Below are 15,515 nucleotides of genomic sequence, written 5' to 3'. Positions count from 1 at the left end.
TTAAGGCCAGAGAATGGGGGATGTTGGTTTCATGAATATTTTTTGGATTGTAACCCATTTACACACATTAGAATAGATCGATAGGTTTTTATGGATGACAATGGAATGACGCACCCTTTTTACGGACTACTCTAATACTGTTGGCCAAGGGGGAAAGGAATTGTTAGTAATGATCTTATCGCTAGCAATCTCAGTCAGTTTGACCTCCACGCAGCTCCCATTGGAAACCATCATGATAAATTCTTGGTGAATTTGTCACGATGGGCTAACTGACTTGATCTCACGCTCATCTTACCATCCTCCACTGGTGCCCCGCCAAAGAAAACCGTTGATGCACCATTTTTATTATCAACCATAAAAAATACTGTTGGCGACAGCTAGCCTTTACAGCTTTACCGGACGATAGAGGACGAGTGCAGATGGCACTCCAAACCCGCGGTAGGACTTATGTAGCGGCTGAATGCCAACTCGCGCTTGACGGATACGACTTTAGTCTGAGGGCACCGCTACGGGTTCGAACCTCGGCTCAGACCGTCGTAATATAATTTCGATCTCCGTTTGAATTTGACAGGGGACTGATCGGAAGGGAATGGTGCACCCGTTTGGGCTAACGATATACTCTGACGGGGTACCAGTGGAAGATAATATGATTAAAATGTAGTCAGGTCAGTTAGTTCACGATGATGAATTTACTCGAAATTAAAAACGATGGTTTACAGGGGAAACTGCCTGGTGGTATCTAGTCCCCATTACTGATAATCCTTCCCCATACTATTTGGTAAAAAAATATTAATTAACGTTATTTTTATTGTAACTGCAAGAATCTTTCAAATAATAACCTTTCCGCTAAGTAAGGATAGTTTCTTTACTTAGCTATAATAAGAGACACGACACCTTAGTTTTATGAAATGGCAACATATGAGTGGTATCACAAGGGTCACATGATAACGTGATGTCCGTAGTGATTTTTATTACGAGTATATATAACGCTTACCATCAGCCTGTTTGCTTAATACTTAATGGTAAATTTAGTGAAGAAATGTATAACAACCCTAACTTTATTTATAATCTGTGTCATGTATAGCTAACCTGTGCAGGAAACGGATATAGTATTTTCTGTTCTTGATCTCCTTGTGAAAAAGTCTTTTGTTTTCATTTAAATAAAATCTGTACGTGTATTAACTAAAACTGTTTATTAATCACTGTTAACAGCAACACATAACAATAAAACAAAATATTTTTTTTTATTACAAATCAATATCGTTCATTTAAAAAAATGGCGAAAGGCGTATCAGGTTATAGCCATATCTTTTTACCTCACGTCATCCGGCACCCTACCTCTTTTAGAATGAAAAAAATGTCAACAGATGTTCGTCTCTTCCACGAAAGATTTAAATAACGGTCAAGGATTTAATACGCAGTGTAGCGATGTAGTAATCACAGTTGAGTTCGTATGACGTCACATCTTTATGACGTTGCATGACGTATGTATCGTCAAATGTAATAGTCTTGCGTAACAGTTCGTGACTCGGAGCGCTCAATTTAGTTCGCTGATCTTCTGTGAATCACTATACCTTATACGCTGTAGCATAGTGCGGGTGAGCTTCATTAAGGTTTCGTTTCACTCTTAAAAGTTGCCGCGATTTACAACTTATGACTTAGTATATATATAGCATATATAGAACATTTGTAATATATAAAATAATTAATAACCCATAACACAAGTTTAGCTTAACTTGGGACTAGATGGCGCTGTGTGAATTGTCCTGAGATTATTATTATTATTATTATTAATAACTGTATTAACTTAATAGCAATACATAATTAGTAACTGCCCCCTGCACCGTGCTTATAGCATACACAGCATAAGCAAATTATCACTACGTTATAATCGCCTATCTCCTATAAGCATCTTTGATTTTTAGTCGTACTACTATCGACATTACTAGATCGGGTTAGTGACCTCTTTGTTTACTTCTAAGTTCTATTGAAATGCAGTGTACCTATTTTAACAAATGATTTAAAGAGCGGGAGATCTGCGTAATAAGGAGCGTTCTTTCAAACTAGTTCGTTCGCAAACTACACCAGACAAAACTGAATGGTAACATAAATAGATTAATAAGCAAATTATCACTACGTTATAATCGCCACTCTCCTATAAGCATCGATGATTTTAGTCGTACTACTATCTACATTACTAGATCGGGTTAGTGAACTCTTTGTTTAGTTCTAAGTTCTATTGAAATGCAGTGTACCTATTTTAACAAATGATTTAAAGAGCGGGAGATCTGCGTAATGAGGAGCGTTCTTTCAAACTAGTTCGTTTGCAAACTACACCAGACAAAACTGAATGGTAACATAAATAGATTACGCTGACTAACAGCTTCCTGATGTCTCGTTAAGTATCGTTTAGAAAAGTTCAATGGATCTTTTATGGGAATGGGTGTAAAAAATTATAATAAGATAATTCAATTTCAAATACAAATATAATTTTTTCATGTAGGACATTTCATGACATGACATTATGAATGTCAAATTTTATATCAATTTTGATACCAAAGGGTAACACTAGAATTACCTTTAAATAAATTTAAAACATATTTGTTCATTCATGGGTTTTTACTATATAAGTACATAATGTAAATAAACTGGCTTAAAACAAGGAAATTCAATTGAAATTCTTGCCAGTTCTTCTCAATTGAATCTACATATATACATAAATGGACATAAATGGACTACATATATACAAAAATAATTAATACAAGAAATATGACGTTCATAAGCGGAATAGCGGAATGATTTTTGATTTGAAACTTGAATATTTTGGTTGGATCAAGTAAGATAACAAATTTTACTATATGCGAATGGTTTTGTTTGTTGTTTAACAATATACTAACCTTGACGTGGGTTTCACATATATGGTGTAATACAACAATTCCCCATTAGGATGTTCAGGTCTCTTCCAACTGACGAGGAGAGATGTTGACGATAGCACCAACACTTTGATGTCTGCTGGTGACCCTGGAACTAAAGATGGGGATCTTATGATAGAAGTACATAGCAGACAAGTTATCTCATGTTGAAGCATCATGGTCTACGTCATCAGTCTCGTACCCAAGGATGGTGAGAATAAATCTGGTCATGAACAAAAAACCTTTACGTGTCTATTTATACTTCTTATTCTCTGGAGATAGAAATGTTGTTACGTCCATTTACATACGAGGTTGAAGATTTTTTTAAAAAGGGAATATGGCTCTGGATAAAAGATTTGCTAAATGTATTGACCTAAGGGGTGATTACATTAAAAAATAAAATAAAATAAATTCATTTTCTAACATAGCCATTCTAATACTTTTTGAACGCCCCTAGTTATAACGTATACCATTGACCTGCAGGTATACCATCTACTTGTTCACCATTTCAATTACAAAAAAGAATTAGTTTATTCATAACTAGCTTTTACCCGCGACTTCGTCCTCATGGAATTTAACCCTTTTTAATCAATTTAATTGGAATATAAAAGTAGCCTAAGTTACTCGTTCTAACAATAGCTATCTGCGAGTGTAAATCCCGTTAAAATAAGTGCAGACGTTTTAGTGAAAAACTGTTAATTAAAAACTATAAATAGATTATTTTTAAACTTTCATGATTAATATACATTGTTTATATTATTAACCGGGTTTTAACACGAATAATTTAATGGCAAACAACCTCCTCGACCTCCGGTACCTTCCTCTACTTTCCTCTTTGACTAGGTTGCACTAGCCGTGGTCACGAGCTGACTGGAGTAACAGCGATGTCAATGTAGATAGGTCTCAGCAGTATTTTTTTCTACTTAGAGATAAATGTCTTTATTAGCCATAAAATTATTCGTTTTAAGACTCGGTTAATAATATAAATAATGTACAAATAGATTCAATTTTATTTATTTGTATAGATTAAGAAAACAAGTCTCTCCTGTTTAACCGGTAGATTAAAAACATGTGATGACTATTCAAAAGAGCTTCAATATAAGTTTATTTCAATAAATGATTTCTATTCTATTCTATTCTAACTAGTATAGATCAAATTATATGGTGGTATATTTTGATCGGTCGATTTTGTCGGATATAAAACCACAAGCGGAAGGTGACTCAATATCTTGCTCTGCCGTCGAGGTCATGTGTTGGGACATCACAGTCTCGACCGACAAGAGGACAGTGCAAGGTCAGTACAAGTAAATGGAGTTCGAATACTACGCTGGCGTCACCTCATATCATGCCACTGAGAAGAATGAGTCGTAAGTTTGGCAATTTATTATGTCCAATCATTACATAGTATAAAACAAAGTCGCTGTCGCTGTCTGTCCGTCCCTATGTATGCTTAAATGTTTAAAACTACGCAACGGGTTTTGAAGCAGTTTTTTTAATAGATAGAGTGATCCAAGAGGAAGGTTTATATGTATAATACATGAACATCCGTGCAAAGTCAGGGTGGGTAGTTAGTTATCTATAATACGGAGGAATGATTTGGATTTGTAAAAACTACGTTGCCGATTTCAGATAGTCTTTTGTTCATTGAGATCTTACTAATATTATAAACGCGAAAGTGTGTAAGTATCGATGTACGAATGGATGTTTGTCGCAATAACTACTAAACGGATTTTGATGAAACTTTACAGTTATATTAATTTATGTAGCTTATACATCAGAATAACACATCTCTACATAGTATAAAACAAAGTCGCTGGCGCTGTTTTAGATCTTTAAAACTACGCAACGGATTTTGAAGCGGTTTTTTTAATAGATAGAGTGATTCGAGAGGAAGGTTTATATATATAATACATGTACACCCGTGCGAAGCCGGGATGATTAGCTAGTAATATTATAAATGCAAAAGTTTGTAAGTATGTATGTTTGTTACTCTTTCACGCAAAAACTACTGAACGGATTTTAATGAAACTTTACAGTAATATAGCTTATGCAGCAGTGTAACACATAGGCAATTTTTTTTGTAACTTACCATCTTGTAATGTAGAGCAGATTATTGGGTATGAATACGGTCCAGATCCATAATTAGAGAAGCCGGCAACTTTCACTGTGTAATTGGTATACTTCAGCAGATTTTGAAGATATAGTTCAGTGTGGAGTGATGTTTGATTATGCCAGGCATCGTCTGAAAGTGTCAGTAAGTTAAATGTTTATCAAACAAATCTTATTAATATGATAAGATGGTGGAATTACCACGGCCTTGGTGGTCTAGCTTACTTTCCGATGGTCGCTGGTTCGATTTCTCGCACGGTACAAACATTTGTATTCATGAGTATGATTGTTTGTATCGGTCTGGGTGTTTTCTATGTATATTATTATACGTGTTAAAAAGGTATCCATGTAATTATTTGACGACCTCGGTGGTCTAGTGGTTTAGCCCTCCGCTTTACTTCCGATGGTCGCGTGTTCGATTCCTCGCACGGCACAAACATTTGTATTCCTGAGTATGATTGTTTGTATCGGTCTGGGTATTTTCTATCTATCTGTGTATTTGTATCAGTTATCTAGTATCCATAACAGAAGCTTTAGCTAGCTTAACTTGGGTCTAGATGGCGCTGTGTGAATTGTCCTGAGATTATTATTATTATTATTATTATTGTTATCATCGTCTCACTCTCTCAGCTTTTGATGGTTTTTTTCCACACTAATTATTATTATTATTATATCAGTTATCTAGTACCCATAACATACGAGTACATACGGTAAGCTTTCTTGAGACTAGATGGCGCTGTGTGAATTGTCCTGAGCTATTATTATTATTATATGTCAAGCAAATATGGAGTACCGTATGGAAGTAAATATACAAAATAGTCTGTATAGATTAATGCTTTTAAGTTTATACTTCGGAACACAGCGATAAAGAACATATTTGTATGTCCTTGGATTTTAATAATCTTTAAAAATAAAACGTATAAAGTTAACGGTTGATAACTTCCTCGAATTATTGCATAAAAATGATGCTACTTCTAATTTTAAAGGCACATCTAGTTTTTCTTGATAATAATTACATTTCTATGAATATACTTAATCTATTATTATTATATACATATATATAACTCAAAGGTGACTGACATAGTGATCTATCAACGCACAGCCCAAACCACTGGACGGATCGGGCTGAAATTTGGCATGCAGGTAGATGTTATGACGTAGGCATCCGCTAAGAAAGGATTTTGATTAATTCTACCCCCAAAGGGATAAAATAGGGGATGAAAGTTGTTATGAAACTTTGTCAATTTTAAACCGATTGGGCTGAGACTTTGCATTCATAAATTTACTATGAGGTAGGCATCCCCTAAGAAAGGATTTTGATAAATTCCACCCCTAAGGGGATAAATTAACGCGAGCGGAGCCGCGGACAAAAGCTAGTACTTAATAAGGATACAAGCGTTATTTAAGTAGTAATCTATTTTGTACCTTCTGTCGTATATAATATGGTGTATCCTACAAGAGAATTGCCTTGTCCGGGTAACACAATCGGTTGCCAACCGACCCTCAATGATGTTGAGGAAACTGCAGTGCATTCTACTGAAGACGGCGCTTTTTCTGGAGCTGAAATAAAATTAAAAATATATAAATATAGTATAGATAACTAGCTGACCCGGCAAACGTTGTTTTAGCATATAAATTATTTTTGAAAATTATTAAAGTAATAATACTAATTTTCAGGGAGGGTTTACAGGAGGGAGAGACAGGGTTTATAGGAGGGAGAGACTCAGGGAGGGGCATTATCTTCAATATTTAATCATTCATCAGTTAATGACAAATAAACATATATAGGAGCATATTCATGCTATCGACGGCAGTTCGATAAAGCGATTTTTATAGTCTCTATCCAATAGTAAATTAATGTGAATTTATTAAAAGAATTTTAATAATGAGGTATTACGTGTTAGGGCGTAAAACCTCAATATTAAAAATTGACTTGTCTTTCTTTTTTATTCGTATAGAAAAAAATTTACCTCCTTCTCGAGTATCTTGAAATACAGGCAGCGAGAAAGGCCCGGAACCAGCATTGTTGAATGCTGATATTGATATTGAATATCTGGAATTAAAATTGATTGATTTTATTATTTTTATTCATTAAATAATTTTGTGCGACTTTGTATAAAGTTTTGGTTTTATTCATTCAGTAAGTTTTTGAGACTTTGTATGAAGTTAACTATGTCTCTGTTGCAAACTCTTTGCACATTTTTATATGTTTACTAGCTGTCTCGTCAAACGTTGTTTTGCCTTAAAACAAAAAAATTAGGGATGGACTACCCCTAACATTTAGGGGGATGAAAAATAGATGTTGGCCGATTCTCAGACCAATACACTCAATACGCTCACAAAATTTTATGAGAATCGGTCAAGCCGTTTCGGAGCAGTATGAGAACGAAAACTGTGACACGAGAATTTTATATATAAGATATTTCTACCAATTTTAAATGTATTTTCGTTTAGAATTGTCATATATTTTTATTGTCACTTTTTGTCTTACAACCGTTTGTACATATATCTTCATTATAAGTATTTACCATTTTATTTTATTTATTTATTTATCCTTTATTGCACTATTTAAAATAATGTACAATTGGCGAGCTTAATGCCATATGGCGTTCTCTACCAGCTAACCGTTGGGTAGAAACAGAAAGCGGTTGAAGGGCAGTATTGGGAAAAGGCATACTATTTGTATTTACCTAACTTAGGTATATATATCGATAGTATTAAGCTTACATACCTATGAATATATATATACAAAAACACAAAAATATATAAATAATAATAATAATAATAAATAAATATATAAATATATATACAAGAAATTACTACTATATATTTTATACGACAACGGAATGCAGTTATCGTGTCATTTTCTATCCATTATTTGATTTACATCACACATACATACCATTCTATCACCTACATTTTGGTCCTACTTCGGTAGAATTCCAACATTTATATCCTGCAGTCTCATTTAACAACTATTACATCTATAGGACATAGTTGCCTAGATACATAAATATAATAATTGCAATTAATTACGGCTAGTAAGACAAACTCAATATTGTCTACTAAGCACTGCCGTGTCTAAGCTGTGTTTGGTAAATGTTCTTGGAGGTATTAGAATGAACATAAGATACTTTTTATTTAAAAAAAACACATTTTTTATAAAAAAACAAACATTTTTAAATATCAACAGCAGCAGCCAGTAATGAAGTTAGAAATCATTAATAAATCAGCGCCATATAGTATTCAGCAATGAAATTATAAATCAATTGAGTATAGTTTCAGCTAATTGGAATTTTTGAGGTTACATGTCATTTTAAAAGATGGAACGTCCCTATATTTAATGGATTAAATACGATTGAAGCCGCGGGTAAAAGCTAGTAACACATAAAAGTATTGAAATTACTGATAACCGTCGAAAATGCGAATTAACATTTATATATGCTGACTGCTCTAACTCATTAGTGTCGCCATAAGTCAAAATGTGATAAATGTTTAGTTGTTATTTTAATCAAGATTCTTATAATTGTAAGGTGTTTTCTTTATATATTATGTATGTATTTACAAAAAAATCTAAGTATTTATATCAGTTATATAGTACCTATAACACGAGTTCTGCTTAACTTGAGACTAGATGGCGCTGCGTGAATTGTTCAGGGATATTGTTATAGGTTTTTGTTGAGAATTAAACTCGCGATAATTTGTTTTTACTATATTTTTTCTTCTAAAATATAGACTACGAAAAAATAAATATGATGATAGTACCGGGGTCATCGTTTTTCCTTATATTTTTCCTTTAATAATAAGTTCCTCGAATCATATCAAGTATCCTAACATTTTCCCTGTCTGTATTAAGTAATGTTGTTGATTTGTTTTTTTATTTTAATTTTTGTATGACTTCATCATTATAATAAAAAAGTTAACAACAATTTTTCTTTATCTTGCTAATATTATAAACGCGAAATTTTGTGAGTATGCATGGATGGATGTTTCTTAGTCCTTCACGCAAAAACTATTGAACATGTTTTGATAAAAATTTACTATTTAAAAATTTATCACAGTTTTTTAATAAATTTCATTCTTCACTTTTCCACAGATTTTATTCATATGCCTGGCCTTCTAAAGTGACAAATCTTTACTAATATTATAAATGCGAAAGTAAATCTGTCTGTCTCTATGTCTTGCTTTCACGCCAACACTACTGAACCAATTTAACACATAGCCTAGACCCCGAGAAAGGACATAGGATTTTTAATGCGAAAAAATATTTGTAAGGAGTGATTAAATTTGTTAGTATGGAAGTATAGTTATTTTTAAAGCCTATATATATATAATATTTACCTTGTATTCTTGAGTAAGCCACTGAGCAATGTTTCCTGCTTTCCGGATTGCTGCGTTATTTTCAAAGTCTTCTTATTGTTCTCATCTGTAATATACACGTGTTTGTCAAAATCAAAGCCCAAATAATTTATTCATATACGGAACTTCTTGCTTAGCAAGAAGACTTCACTAATAAATGCATTTTCTGATATACATGCATGTATCACGGGCCATCTCCTATTCTTTACTTTTCATAGTCATTGGGCTCCCTAAAATATGGTCGAGCGCAGTGATGGCTGACTCATCCGTCATACCACGTGAACCAGTGCTGCTAGTAGGGACTGGTCTACTCTTATCACTATGACTGATTTAATCTTATTGTGTTTTTATATTTGAGCCTAAATAAATTAGTGCTGGTAGTTTGTATTCACACGTTTCGACTTGTAAAATGTCAACTTACAAGGATTGTTTAAAAGAGCAACACACAAGTTTCTTGCTTATTCTTCTTGTGATGAGACAGCATTCAGAAAAAGTGGTAGATTAAAAAAAAAAGTTGACTATTCAAAAGTGGGGTTTTTCAAGAGTTTTTTAAAGGTCATGTGCGTCCGTGAAACCTCTGGTATTTCAGGCGTTCATAGGCTACGGTAACTGTTTACCATCCGTGGGCCGTATGTATGATTGCCAACTACGCAGTACAAAAAATGATATTAATATATACTGCGGGTAATTAATATCAGTAGTTGTATACCTGTTCCACCGTTCTGAGGTATCGCTTTCAAGTGATACCCCATTATTATTCCATTGTGTGACTCCTTAAGAGGCGGTAGCCAGGAGACGTACAGTTCGCCAGGATTCTCCGTCTGCTCTACTTGTAAGTTGACAGGAGCTGATGATGGTGCTGAAATAATGATGTAGAACCATAGAACAATTCAATAAATCTTAAAGAATGATGCAATCATTCAATATCGTCAACAACCTTTCCTTCGTATTAAAAAAAAATAAAATTCAAAATATCTTTATTCATGTATGTCTATTACAGACTCTTATGATATGTCATATCTACCGTCAGTTCGGAATTTCGAGATGAGAAGAACTGACAAGAAACTCAGCTCGTATTATTTTCAAATAAATATTGTACATATTTACAATAATACAGATTCATTTTTAAATTCAAATTTGGGAGTGGACTGAAATATCCCTTGCTTACCATCGCATCACATCTATTGTAAATCAATTTTGACAGAGAAATTATAGGGTAATCAGACTTAATTTGGTACGAAATTGATTAAAAAAATTAACATAAAAATTATACCAGATGACTTTATTACCTCCTCGTTGAAATACCACACAAATTAGCCGATAGCCTCAAGTGTTGCCAGAAATTCTTACCTTCTTCGTGAGTCGTGAAATGTGCAGGTATTGTGAACTGGCTAATCCCAACCTGGTTACCAGTTGCCACCCGTATACCGTACGCAGTTGCTGGCCGAAGGTTCTGCAGTTCCACCGTTTGATGGATGTCCGTGTCTTTCCTGAAATATATACACAGAAAAAAAGTGAAGGGCGTTTTTAAGTTGCAGTAGTTAAAAACGCACTTAACTTTTTTTTTTAAAACATTAAATACCTTTTTTTATTGAATTAAATATTATTTTCTGGTATTTTAATTATTTAATAGATTTATATGATTACTTATATACATATATTATATTAAATTCTCGTGATGCAATGAGTGTTTATTATCAAACTCCTACAAAACTGCATTACCGACTTTTATAAAATTTTATGTGTATATCTGGGTAGGTTGAGTATCGACCAACTTCGATACTCGTAGTATTTTGCATTTCTTTCAATGATAAGGGTGATCCAGACCTAAATATTGTTTTTATTTTTTTATGAACTTTTCTTATTTAAATTTCTTTGTGATTACTATTGACAATTTTTTAATTCTTTTTTTTGTGATTCGGTATTAAAAATACAATCTTAAATTTTCACCCTTTCACCATCAACACCTATTTTTTAATAGCGATATTAATTAATATAAAAACAACGTTTGACGGGTCAGTTAGTATTTATATGATATTGATATTATTCTGTTGAATTCCCCTATCATTATCACGTGTAAGACTAGAAATATTTAGTGAGGAAACCAATTTAAAACAATACATTTGCCATCTCACTCTTACCTGCTAACATTGATGTTAGTAGCATGTTCCCACACACTGTCACCGTACTGGGTGACCACGTATTGTAGAGTGTAGTGTCTGGCGTTAGCTCGTAGTGCATCCCGCCAGGAAACCACTGCTGTCCGCGCTCGTACCGTCTCTATATGAAGGTCTGAAGGTGGACTGGGTGGTTCTGGAAGATCAAAACACGATTTAAATCTATTAAAGAACATTTGTTTAATGTTGTATTGAAAATCGTTATTTCTGAACATGGAATGATGAAATTTTTTTGGGTTATATAATTGAATATTTTTTTCTTTATCTGGTTAATGTCACTGTAACAAGCGAACGAAGTCACGGGCACAGCTCGTATAATTTAAATACATTAAGTAATTAAATCATATTTACTGAGCAAAGCTAACTCACTAAACAATTACTTGAATGATGAGCGTACATGGCAATAGTTGTTCATGCACGGGATTTTCATTTAATATTAGACATAGACACCAATATAAATATACATTGTAAATAAACTGGCTTTAAAAAAGTAATTCAATTGAGTTTCTTGGTAGTTCTTCTCAATTGGATCTATATACTGAACTGGACGGTAGGGAAGAAATTATAATATAAAAAATTTGACGTTCATAAGCTGAGAAATCGTCCTATATGAATAAATATTTTTTAATTTGAATTTGAATTGATGTCCACAAAATAACACCTAGTTAGATAAGTAATTTATCTAGTATATTTTCATCGATTTTTTTATATACTGAAGCTGATACTACCTAATATCGTTAATCGCATATTGTACGTAGCAACTCCGTATGGGTTGCTGGCTCTGCACTGGTACAGGCCAGCATCCATTGTCTCTGAATATTGCACACTTATAGCACTAAACACTCCTTGGTTAGTCTTCGACTCTGAAATCTTCATCCTGAAATGGAAACCACATTCATATTACATGACGTCTCGACAACCTCGGTGGTCTAGCGGTTTAGCACATCGCCTTACTTTGATTAGTCGCGGGTTAGATTCCTCGGACAGTACATACATTTGATGATACAATTTTATGAACATGAGTATAATAATAATCTCAGGACATTTCACACAGCGCCGTCTAGTCCCAAGTTAAGCTACCTAAAGCTTGTGTTACGGGTACTAGATAACTGATAGAAGTACATAGATATTTTTTTTGTAAATACATACATATTATACATAGAAAACACCCAGACCGATACAAACAATCATACTCATGAATACAAATGTTAGTGCCGTGCGAGGAATCGAACCCGCGACCATCGGACATAAAGCGGTGTGCTAGACCGCTAGAGCACTGAAGTCGTCATGTTGTTTGTATGATTGCTTGTATTGATCTTAGTGTTTTCTTTGTAGATGTTACACATTTATAATGTAACATACATATACACCAGTCACATATTTACTACTATGATATAAAAAATGGCAAACAGTATAGTTATACTATACATAGGTATACTATTTACAGTAGAATTTTTGAATATACCTACTTATTTAGATACGACAGCAATTTTCATTGACTTAATATAATATTTATTTTTAAACTTTCACCTTTATTACAGATCATTTATGAAGTTAAACGGGTTTTAACACGAATAATTTTATGGTAAATAAATATACATCAAAATACATATATATATAGAGCAATAAGAGCGATAGAGGTAAATATCTTTATCTATACATATAAATAAAATCGGACTGTCTGTTTGTAATATTGAAATAATCGTTTTGCACTACATGCATATGAATATAAATACGGTATATACACCAATATAACATTTTTTACAATGTTTGTCTGTCTGTCTGTTTGTTCCTGCTAATCTCTGAAATGGCTGGACCGATTTTGACGGGACTTTTTTTGGCAGGTAGCTGATGTAATAAGGAGTAACATAGGCTACTTTTATTTTAGAAAAATAAAGTTAAATTCCACAGGGACGAAGTCGCGAACAGCTTTACCTTAGACCTTAGCAGTTTACCATAAAATTAGTGTTAGGTACCTATAATGCCGAAATTAGTAACTAATAAAATAGACACTATAAAATTGTATATAATTATTGTAATTCATTATTATCATATTATTCAAATATTCATTAACTATAATGAGAAATAATAAATGCTAATAAAGTTCCTGCAAAATAAATTTGAATAACAATATGGAAATATGTTCTAATAATATTCAGTTTCGATTTAAATTCTCAGATACTATCTTGTCTGTAATAATTCCTAAGACGAAACTGTCCTAACGCGAAAGTTTGTCAGTATGGATGGATGGACCATCAATACTCACAAACTTTCGCGTTGATGCAAAAATTATTGAACATTTCGATAAAACTTTTCGTTAATATAGCTTATACATCAGAAAAACACATAGGACACAATTTAAAAAGATATTGTGCAAATTGGGTGAAATATTATGATAAATGTCAAGTAAATGTGATGGCGATGAAGTTGCCTGGGTCAGATAGTTATATATATACAAATTAATTAATTTATATAAAGTTTATTTAAATACGAAATAAGTGGAAACGAGAGGTATACCATCGGAATCTCTTTTAGTTGAGTAATAATAAAATAACCCAAAAACAATTAATATATGGCTACGTATTGTTTCTTCTGGTTTTTCCAGTGGTTTTCTGGTTTTTAGTAGTGGGACACAAGATGGCGGCCTATGAACAGTGATTCGAACAAAAAAGACATTATACGAGCAGCCAGCGAACGGAACGGTTGTGTTGTGCGCATGTATGCCTAATGAGGCAAAACATAATGGGACATCATATTTTACACCAAAAACCGAGTCGCAGGGATGTTAGAAGTAAAAGAGAACAGATTTTGATTTTTCCAAATTTATTGTTTCTTTGTCTGTTTGTACAGGCTAATCTCCGAAACTGTTGGACCGATGTAAACGAAATTTTGCATGGAGGTAGCTGTTATCCCCGGTCAACATCTTAGTTAGTTTTAAACACTGAAAAATGAAAATTAAAGAATTCTCAAGGGATAGTTAAAAATCTATAGTAACATATACAGCTTAGTACATAGCCTGCATAAGTCGACCGCACGTCATTTCACGTCATTTGTTAATTTTGGGCCAGTATTTCCAGACATATTAAATATATAGGTACATACATACATCGATATATAATAAACTTACAAACCTGTGAAAATTTAATATAATGGCTTTAGTTTTGTAGTTACGATCTTTTTACAAACTGTAGGAATGTTCAAATTCATTGATATAATATAATTTCAAAAAAGAAATCTTCAAAATAATCCAAACTTTCTTTATAAATGTTTTCTCTTTTTTGTAAGCCGACGCAAAAAAAGATTATATTTGTGTGAAAGTGTGTGTGTTAAAATTTACAGGTTGTTAATTTTTTTTTAAATACCCGTGAGAAATCTTGGCAAGCCGCTATAGAGTATAAAAGAATTTCGCTACCCGTTGTCTGTCTGTACCTATGTATGTTTTGATCTTAAAAAGATACGTGGATTTTAATAAGTTTTTTTTAATAGACAGATTAGATAGTGTGACTCAAGAGGAAGTTCTAAGCTATATAACATCCCACTACTGAGCAGTATAACCTATAGTCTACGCGGGCGAAGCCGCGGATGGAAGCTAGTCCCAAATAAATTTGATTTGATTTGGTTAATATATATAATACGTACCTCTGATTTTGTGTTTCAACAAGATTCCCATCATGCATCCATGTCACTCTTATAGGGTCATCTCCGAGCGGCCTGCACTCCAGTGTTACAGGGTGTCCCAAACGGGATGTCAGGTTTGTCGATGATGCTTCGAAGTGAACAGGCTCTATAACACCGATAGTATCTAATGTTAATTCTAATAACTATTGTATATATAATATATCTACTATATACAGTTGCTAATTATTTCCTACGTTTTACCATATATTTTATACTCTTTTACCTCTGGTAAGAGGTAAAAAAGTCCTTTGTGTTTGGTTACCTCAGTCGGTATTTCCTT

The 15,515-nt window shown here is 33.2% G+C and overlaps 1 protein-coding gene across 1 annotated transcript in view; it reads right to left on the bottom strand.

Moving 5' to 3' along the window:
- LOC131840791 (cell adhesion molecule Dscam2-like) overlaps nucleotides 1-15,515 on the bottom strand; it is an 80,467-nt gene that overhangs the window by 25,201 nt on the left and 39,751 nt on the right. The window contains exons 10-19 of the mRNA XM_059188989.1: nucleotides 15,197-15,341; nucleotides 12,286-12,434; nucleotides 11,522-11,693; nucleotides 10,731-10,870; nucleotides 10,090-10,239; nucleotides 9,363-9,447; nucleotides 6,992-7,074; nucleotides 6,447-6,581; nucleotides 5,002-5,154; nucleotides 2,898-3,027 (exon numbers count right to left, since the gene is read on the bottom strand). Coding sequence (XP_059044972.1) covers nucleotides 2,898-3,027; nucleotides 5,002-5,154; nucleotides 6,447-6,581; nucleotides 6,992-7,074; nucleotides 9,363-9,447; nucleotides 10,090-10,239; nucleotides 10,731-10,870; nucleotides 11,522-11,693; nucleotides 12,286-12,434; nucleotides 15,197-15,341 — 1,342 coding nt within the window. The remainder of the gene's footprint in view (nucleotides 1-2,897; nucleotides 3,028-5,001; nucleotides 5,155-6,446; nucleotides 6,582-6,991; nucleotides 7,075-9,362; nucleotides 9,448-10,089; nucleotides 10,240-10,730; nucleotides 10,871-11,521; nucleotides 11,694-12,285; nucleotides 12,435-15,196; nucleotides 15,342-15,515) is intronic.

This window comes from Achroia grisella, unplaced genomic scaffold (genome assembly GCF_030625045.1).
Source record: "Achroia grisella isolate CSIRO2021 unplaced genomic scaffold, CSIRO_AGI_Agris_v1 utg149, whole genome shotgun sequence".
Taxonomy (NCBI): domain Eukaryota; kingdom Metazoa; phylum Arthropoda; class Insecta; order Lepidoptera; family Pyralidae; genus Achroia; species Achroia grisella.
Note: the sequence above shows the minus strand (reverse complement) of the source record. Positions and strands in the feature narration are given on the sequence as shown.